This window comes from Brassica napus, chromosome A4 (genome assembly GCF_020379485.1).
Source record: "Brassica napus cultivar Da-Ae chromosome A4, Da-Ae, whole genome shotgun sequence".
Taxonomy (NCBI): Eukaryota; Viridiplantae; Streptophyta; class Magnoliopsida; order Brassicales; family Brassicaceae; genus Brassica; species Brassica napus.
Genome location: NC_063437.1, coordinates 15,304,039 through 15,313,762, shown reverse-complemented (window position 1 = coordinate 15,313,762; position 9,724 = coordinate 15,304,039). Strand labels below are relative to the sequence as shown.

General features: G+C 34.1%; 1 protein-coding gene across 1 annotated transcript; it reads left to right on the top strand.

Annotated features, from left to right (window-relative positions):
- Nucleotides 1–2,793: 2,793 nt before the first annotated feature.
- LOC106446895 (probable LRR receptor-like serine/threonine-protein kinase At3g47570) lies at nucleotides 2,794–6,419 on the top strand. Its single transcript, XM_013888710.3, has 2 exons — nucleotides 2,794–5,530; nucleotides 5,803–6,419. Exons 1-2 carry the CDS (start codon nucleotides 2,881–2,883, stop codon nucleotides 6,162–6,164), a joined length of 3,012 nt encoding a protein of 1,003 aa, XP_013744164.1. The 5' UTR covers nucleotides 2,794–2,880; the 3' UTR covers nucleotides 6,165–6,419.
- The last annotated feature ends 3,305 nt before the right edge of the window (nucleotides 6,420–9,724 follow it).

The following is a 9,724-nucleotide window of genomic DNA, read 5'->3' as shown; positions in this document are numbered from 1 at the left end:
GAAAAAACGGTCGAACATACATTATAATTGGAGAAAGAAAACAAACAAAAATCAACCGAAAACTTTTAAGGTATATGAAACAAAAATTGGAAATAGCAATTTTCTGCAATTAAAGAATAATGCAATAAAATTGTAAAAATGCAAAATAAAACAAAAAATATACACAGAAAGAAAGATTTAGTAAAATAAAATCATAATATAATTTCCATAATTGATAGTGCTCAGTTACACTAAAAAGTCTAAATTTACAACATACACAGTTTTATTTACATATTTAAACCTATTATCTAATTAAAATGATTCTAAAAAAAGTGCCAACATGAAGAGTTAGAAAATATACGATAAAATATAATACATAATGTTAAAAATACATTATCACTGATCACTAAAAAATCATGTTAGTAGTAATAAAAATGAAATGACAACACATTTATTAAAACCATAGAACGGCACGCAACAAGGTGTTATTAAAATATACAAACTACAAATTAAATATGCTCAACGTAAACATCCATAAAAATGAGACATCACATTTGGATATATTTAAATAAATAATTTTAAATATATTATATTCTTGATAATTTAAAATTACTTAAAAAGAAACTAAATTATTAAAAAAATCAATATACAAATAAAACTAAAGCAATATTTTGTAACATCAAAATAATAAATGAATAAAAAATATATTATGTTAATAAAATTGATTTTAGATTTTAAAGATTTTTAATTCATGTAATATTACAAAATTCAAAATTTGCTTATTATAATTAATATTTTACCTTTAGATCTATTAAAATAATATTCTAGAACGATATTCAATTGTCAGTTTTCAACTATTACACGTAAAAAAATATTATTAAGTACGTTTTTTTAATGAAAAGGGGGTTTTATATTTTTAGTAGGGTATTGGAGTATTTTTTTCTTTTCGTGAATTTATTCGAGATGAGATTCTGATCTTTTAAACTAAGATAATTTATGTTCTATACATAATTATATATTTTTTACATAACTCTAAAATCTCAGGCTTAATTCTTCATATTTTATTAGTTGATTTTGTTACATATAATAAAAATATTTACTTCAAATTAAAAAAAAACAAATTTAAAAATTAGTTATATATAATTTAATATACATAAATTCACATAGAAATAAAAATGATAAATATAACAAATTTAAATATATTAACCGCGCGTAGCGCGGCGAAAGGATCTAGTGATAATTAATGTTTTTTTAGAAAGGAGTTTTGAACATTTAGACTAAAACGAAAATTGTATAACAAAGGACAAATTTACTCATATTCAAATATAACATTTATATTCTAATTTTCTCCCAAAACCATAAAATATATATTTTTCACGAAATCCATAATATAGCATTTTCTTTAAAATTGTAAAACCAAACTTTCCCTCAAAACCATAATTATTTTTGCAAAAACTATAAACTAACAGTATTTTTCGTCAAAACTGTAAAATCATATTTTCTATTAAAAATAGAAAATTACACTTTTCCGCCAAAACTGTCAAATTACATTTTAGCCAAAACCACAAAATCACAATATTTATTGCCAAAATCATAAAGCACATTTTCCCGCCAAAACAACTAAATTGTATTTTTTTTTCATCAAAACAATAAAGCGCATTTCCTACAGAAATAGCAAAACAAACTTTTGCTAAACCATAAATCATACTTTTCTGCCAAAATCATAAAATCATTTTTCTTACCCAAACCGCAAAATCAAAATTTTCTACTAAAGCCACAAAATCATATTCTCTCAACGAAACCGCAAATCAGAACCATAAATTTTCATTTTCTTTCAAAAACCATAAAAAAAAAAAGGCAAACACTAGCAATTCAGCTGACTTTTGGCACATTTACTCCTGTACCTGAATTTAGATGCAATGTGATCTAATGTTCGAACGAATGGGAAATGTATGGATTCCACGAGAAGAACTTAGTCAGAAGCAAGATGCACAATTTTGCAAAAGTGTCCTCCAGTGCCTGGCATTTGCTTTGTAAGTAATCTTAATTTGATGTCTTAGAATCTTTCAGCTTAAGAAAGGAAGTGTAGTAGTATTACAACACGAAAGTAGATAACATGCATATATACATGGAGATTGTATAGCCTCTGTGGGATTTTATTTATATAAATTCCCGTTTGCAAGTCTTTGTAAATATAGTAACTTTCTGCCGGTATTCTTTAGCTTTCGAGAACTATGTCTTTTTGTTAACAAAAAAAAAACACACACCACACAAATTGCCCATTGCAAGCTCAAGCCCGCAACCTCTTGATTCACTCACATTCCTTAAACCATTCCAATTTGATTCTTCAATCAATCGGTATGTCCGAGACGGACATGATGTTACAAGTCCTCGCAAATAAAACCATTGAACACGAAACTTGGTCAATTTCTACTAATAAAACCATTGTGGAATAAGACACGAGACTAGTGGGATACTTGACTCAGACGACATGAAGGTTGAGTTGACTACAAGTCCTCGGGATTTTGGAAGTTTCTTATACAGTTGTCAGGCCCGGCTTGTAAGATTTATCGGCCCTGTGCATATTTTTTTTCCCTTTCCTGATAATACTGATAGTTAATTTAAAAATTAAACCCTTAAAACGTAAGAATTTTAAAATTGAGGGCCCTAAAACAGTAAAGAGAATTGAACCAAAAATGTGGGCCATGTGCATTTGCACTGCCAGCACACCAATAGAGCTGGCACTGACAGTTGTATATGTGGTTGTGACCCAATGGCGTATATCCCAAGTTGGCTCACTATTCTCAACAAGAACAAGATAAAAGAGAATTTGCATTTGCTTCGTCTAACTTATCTGCAAAATTTAAGAAACACGAAAAGCCTTTAACCCAAAAAAAAAACATGAGATTGTTTCTTTTATACTCTTTCAGTGCTTTTATGTTACTTGAAGCATATGGTTTTAGTGATGAAACTGATAGGAGAGCATTGCTGGACTTCAAATCTCAAGTTTCAGAAGACACACAAGTTGTCTTGTCCTCATGGAACAACTCATCCCCTCTCTGCAACTGGAAAGGAGTTACATGCGGCGTCAAACACAAGAGAGTTATTCGTTTGGACCTAGGAGGGTCGCAATTGGGCGGGGTGATATCACCATCTATTGGTAATCTTTCGTTTCTCAAATCACTCGATCTCATTAATAACTCTTTTACTGGAGCCATCCCACACGAGGTGGGAAATCTGTTTAGACTTCATTTCTTGGATCTAAGTTCTAATGCTCTAGAAGGAATGATTCCAATCAGCATATTTAACTGCTCTAGATTGTCCCGCCTTTATTTAGATACAAATCATCTTCGAGGAGGTATTAGTTCAGAGCTAGGGTCATTGACGAAGCTTGTCAGGTTGGATCTTAGTCAAAACAACTTGACAGGGAAGCTCCCTTCATCTCTCGGAAACTTGACATCGCTCACGGAATTTCAGTTACATGATAACAGTTTAGAAGGAGAAATCCCGGGTGACATAGCTAGACTGAATCAAATGGTCGAATTTAGTGTAGCAGCGAACAACTTCTCCGGTGGTTTTCCTCACGCAATATACAATTTCTCATCACTGGAGTATTTACACATAAGAAATAATCTTTTCTCGGGGTTCTTGAGAACTGATTTTGGTAAACTGCTACCAAACCTAGTGAGGTTAAATATGAGATATAATTATTTCAAAGGAGCCATTCCAGCAACACTTGCCAATATATCAAATCTTCAACATTTTTCAATCAATGACAACCGCATGACAGGAAGTATTCCTTCGAGCATTGGAAAATTACGGGATTTGCAATATGTGTTTTTTTCTAATAATTTTTGGGTTGGTGATCTTCAGTTTCTTGATGCTTTAACTAACTGCACCCAACTAGTAGCTTTATCGTCTAGTGGAAGTATGCTTGGCGGTCACTTGCCCAGCTCCCTTGCAAATCTCTCCACAAACCTCCGGTTTTTAGACCTTGCAAACAATCTCATCTCTGGAAACATTCCTCACCAAATTGGGAATCTCGTAAGCCTACAAGAGCTCACGTTAGAAGGAAATCTGTTAACGGGTTTACTCACGACCTCTATTGGTAAACTTCTACGATTACAGGGATTGGATCTCAGATTTAATAGTATATCTGGAGAGATACCACCTTCTATAGGCAACCTCACTCGATTAGAGAGACTATATTTGGCCAACAATAGATTTGAAGGGACCATTACTCCAAGTCTCAGTAACTGTACTTCACTACTACACTTATTGATTGGGTCTAATAAGTTGTTTGGGACTATACCTCAGGATATTATGCAAATACAATCCCTTGTTTCACTAGTTGTGTCAGGTAATTCTTTGACTGGCTCTCTACCCGAAGATGTTGGACGACTTGAAAATCTTGTTGATCTATGGGCTGCAAATAATAAATTATCCGGACAACTTCCACAAACTTTGGGAAACTGTCTCTCGTTGGAAACACTTTTGCTGGAAGGAAATCATTTTGATGGAGCCTTTCCGAATATACAAAGGTTAAAGGGTCTTAAAATAATTGATTTCTCCAATAATAGTCTCTTTGGAAGCATACCTGCATATCTTGCAAACTTTTCTGCTTTGGAATATCTCAATCTATCTTTTAACAATTTCGAAGGGAGCCTTCCAACAGAAGGAAAATTTCAGAATGCTTCTATAGTTTCTGTCTTTGGAAACAAAAATCTCTGTGGAGGCATCAAGGAGTGGAAACTCAAGCCATGCTCAAGGGGATCAAAGCATTCCTCTGGTTCAAAACATGTAAAGATTGGAGTAAGCATTGGCATATCGTTTCTCTTGCTGCTGTTGTTCGTAGCTTCGGTTTATCAATGTTTGTTCAGAAAAAGAAAGAAGAACCAGCAGACCAATAACCCAGCTACTTCCACGTTGGAGGTCTTCCATGAGAGGATGAGCTATGGAGAGATCCGAAATGCTACTAATGGCTTCTCTTCAGGCAATATGATTGGTTCAGGAAGTTTTGGTACCGTGTTTAAAGCCTCCTTCCCTGCAGAGAACAAGGTTGTTGCTGTGAAAGTTTTAAACATGCAGAGGCGTGGAGCAATGAGGAGCTTTATTGCAGAATGTGAATCCCTCAAGGGCATAAGGCATCGTAACCTTGTGAAACTACTGACGGCTTGTTCGAGTATTGATTTTCAAGGAAACGAATTCAAAGCACTCGTCTATGAGTTCATGCCTAATGGGAACCTTGATATGTGGCTGCACCCGGAGGAAGTGGAAGAGACTACTCATAGGCCCTCAAGAGCCTTGACACTTCTTGAGAGGCTCAACATTGCCGTAGATGTGGCTTCTGTTTTGGAGTATCTTCATGTTCATTGTTTTGAAGCTATCGCTCATTGCGATATTAAGCCAAGCAACGTCCTCCTAGACGATGATATGACTGCGCATGTTAGCGACTTCGGTCTGGCTCGTCTTCTCAACTTTGATCAGGAGTCATTCTTCAACCAACTAAGTTCCGCTGGGGTTAGAGGAACAATCGGCTATGCCGCACCAGGTGAAACTATCACACATCTCTTATGTTTTATGAAAAAATTAATCTCCGTTTCATTTTAATTGTGGTTATAGAGTAAAATAAGTGTGTTAAAATGTCAATGAAAATTTATTAACTTTATATATATATATGGTTAAATGTATAGGTAATAATTTTTATTTAGAAAATATATCGAATTTTTTTTTTTAATTTGTTGTGTATAAATCTAAAACTACAATTAAACTAAAATAGATGGAGTGTTTGTTAGACTTTTGCTTACGTGAATTATGGTGCAGAGTATGGAGTGGGAGGACAGCCATCAATACATGGTGATGTATATAGCTTTGGGATTCTGCTTTTGGAAATGATCACCGGGAAAAGACCAACCAGTGATTTTTTAGAGGGAAACTTTAGCCTACACAGCTACATCAAATCTGTGTTGCCAGAAGGAGTGTTGGGTATTACAGATGAATCCATTCTTGATAATGGTCTCCGAGTCAGCTTCCCTATTGCTGAGTGTTTGACGCTGGTTCTGGACGTGGGACTTCGGTGTTCTGAAGAATCTCCTACGAAAAGATTGACAGTGAGTGAAGCTAGAAAGGAGTTAATCTCAATGAGAGAGAGGTTTTTTAAAACCAGAAGAACAGCCAGACATTGAAGTGTTTATGGTTTTCTTCTACAAACTTTGAAACCTACTTAAAGCTTACTTTGAGGCCTCTAAAACATCGTTTTCACAATGTGTGGTTTTTCTCTTTATGTACTCGTATAATTAGAGAGTCTTGTTAGCGAATGCTTGTTATTTGCAGACAAAGGATAATTGTTGTGACTTTGTTTTATTTTTGTTTCTTTTCTGTTGTTGTTTTTTTCTGTTTGTATTTGCAACATAAGTCCTAAGTTTCCTATTGTGCTTTCAGATTCTGTTTTTCTTTTTCTTTACTTCTGATTGTCTATTAAACTTCCAGTGTATGCCTAAGACGTTTGGCAAAGATTTAACCTGCTCTTGAACAGGAGTAGCGTCTATAAACATATACTGACGTCATATTTTCGTAGTCCTGTCCTAAACCCGTCGTTTATGTATGTTTAGCTTCAAATATCGCTTGACAACAAAAAAATATAAAGCATGTTTACAAAGAAAACATAATCTCTTGCATAAGATTTTTACGCTTTAAACACCTTAAGATTCCACGAACAACTGAACAAGTTAACTAGGTCATGGTGTTATTAATATAAAGCATGTCCCCAAGTTCAATAGATAGTCCGGAAAGAATCTCTAGCGTAGGTTTACATGGGACGCTTACCACCGGGCGTGTTTGGTTTACCATGATGTGTTCTATTTTCTTTTGTATAAGTAGTGTTTAGTTTAATTCCAGAAGATGCATGTAACACCCCGATTTTTTTGTGAGTTTTGTTACTTTATATTTTTGAGAATCTACAAGAAAAGATAAGTGTTCATCTGTTTTTTTCTCAGTTTTGAGTTGGGGATTTGTACGTGGTTTTCTGGTCTGATTTTGAGAAAAGGGGATTAGGAAGGAGGTGGTTTCCGACAGAGTACGTGTTGGAGAAACTGTTCGGACTATCAGTACCACCGGAAGAGGTAATAATCAGTTGACGTGTCTTTTGCTTGTTCAACAAAATTCTGTTAAATCTGTCAAATAACTTGCAACTTGAAGCCATGAAATAAATAGTGTACAGGTAAGCTAATTTAGGAGACGATTACGGTCAGAATAAAAGGAAGTGATGAGGACCAAGTAATCTATGGAAAGATCTCCTTGCATAGAGTTCATAGAATCAATCGGAGTACGCATCAGAGCTATGATCAATTAGTAAATCACTTTCAAAGTTGGCCCAAAGTCATTTAGATCTGCAGAAACTGGAGAAACTGTTCTATTGCAGCATTGTTAAGAGTCCGTTTGATAAAGTAAATGGATCTTTATCGGGTTTATATTTGGTAGAGATAATCATGAAATATCCGACTTCGTAATCAACTGTGAGATTGTGAAGTGGACGGTTGGATTAGTAGTTATTTATGTATTTCTGAACCAGTTTGTTGCACAGTAAAACAGAGTGATATGTTTGATGAATTGTCTTATTTGGCTGGAAAATGAGTTCTTACTGAGCTCAGATTTGGCAGGAACATCCTGGACTCATGTATATATCTCCACATAGAAGGAGAGATGGTATGGAGTTTGGGAACATGGAAAAATGAGCTGTCAAATGATTCTATGATTATATGATTTTAGTAACTGATAGTATTAAGTTAAGATGTAAATGTGTATGTAAGTATGCACGAAACGATATAATGACATGTTATGGTATAATGGAAATGATATCTATGAATGATGATGTTATCATATAGTACGAATTATAAGATATAATATGAACATGTCTGATGTAAGAAAAGAAGAATCAAGCTATGGACCCTGGTCTTCCCTCGAAAACTGTACTGTGATGGGCCGACAGATTACTTGCAGATCATGAACGGCAGACGAATCCGGTATGGGAGTGTCAGCTACGGTTGCCTCCACTCATGAAGTTCTTAGCTATTATGAGGATAGCGTCATTACGAAGATGACTGAACTTAAAGATGTATCATAGTTATATGAAAATGACTATATGGATGTCTTGCTTAGCGGGTAAGAATATGTATGTTACAACTTAGAAATTAAACCAAGTTGTATAATTGTTTTTGTCTAAGTTTATATATAATGAAGATTTTATAGTAGTAAAGTATGTATTATGTTTTCTTTGTAAACATGAAGAATTAAGGTTCAAACGATCGGGTCGTCGGATGTTATAACACAACGTTGTTGAAAGTAAAACTTTTTTGAACCTGTGAAATGGTACCAGAAAAACATTCGCATAAAGACATTGGTTTGAACAAAACAAAAAAGAGACATTGGTTTAACCAAAAAGAGATTTTTTGTAGACGTATCAATCATCTCGATTTTATATTTGTGTATCCCTATATATTAAAAGAGAAGCATTTTTAAAACTTACCTTAAAAGTTATCAGTAAAAATTGTGACGTGGTGACGTGGCTTCACAAGAAACTTTTATTTAGTAAAACGCTTAGGTGTCAGGCAGAGAACGTTCCTCACCAAAACAGTGAATTTAATGCGTTCACACTAACATTCCTTTAAAAGAACTTCATCCATCTACATTTTTCTCGACAAACACTTTTACGTGATAAACCTTCAGCTTCAAATTCGATTAGTTGATTTATCAATCATTTCAATATAATCATAGCATCAATAAAACTTCCTTATTCCTCTATACGTTTCTGTTAAAAACGGTAACCCATATGATCTATCGTCATTAAGTCGACAGATCCGTAGAGACGACAAAGCAATAAAACTTTAGTACGATGCTATATAGCATCTCCGTACCTGCCTTCATGCATTTAGCAGAGCACTCACGTTCTTGATAACCGCCCCTCATTACTGAAAGAGGACGTTGAGAATCTATTTCTAGATAAATGTGTCGTATTGTGTTTTGTTACTGCTCGATGGGGTGATCTCTGTTTCGATGAGATTGAATCACTATAAATCGTCTCGGCTTAGTGTATTAGTCTTCTCGATCAAGCAATATAAGCATGCGAATGCCACCACCTTTGCCACCATGAGAGCTATGCATTAGACGACCTTGAAGATGGGAAGAAACTTCTAAAAACGAACCACCATCAAGTCTCACGTGCTGGTCGCATCTGGAACAACCTTTACAATTTTGATGGTCGAATAACCTTTAATTTCTTTTATTACGCAACTATGTTTTCTGAATTTAAAGGAGCTATACTTTTTTTTATTATACATATTTATTGTTTTGCTTATAATATGTTATTGATCCACCTTTTTCAATTTTATTTGTTAGATCCCTAAGTCCGTAACTACTACAACGTGATAGGCGAAATATAAAAAAAAATTATTTTTCAAAGCTTCTTCTCAAACTTGCAAACACCATATATCAAATTTTAATATTAGTGCACCCATTATAAAAAGTCTCTCGCTTCATCTCTGATAACAATCATACCTTTACTTCTATCGCTTAAAATATATTTAATGTTATACATAATCATAATATATAATTTTAACATTAATATAGACATCTTATTCCGCGCAAAGCGCGAGTTACTATTTAGTATCGTTGGTATTAGGCATTAAGGGTATGACTGGTATTGCGTTCGCGGTTGTTGGCGTTTTGCAATAATTATTCAAACTCTTTT

Coding starts and splice junctions, on each gene's coding strand:
- LOC106446895 (XM_013888710.3), top strand. CDS start 2,881: ATGAGATTGTTTCTTTTATACTCTTTCAGTGCTTTTATGTTACTTGAA. Junction 5,531..5,802: donor AATCGGCTATGCCGCACCAG/GTGAAACTATCA, acceptor ATTATGGTGCAG/AGTATGGAGTGGGAGGACAG.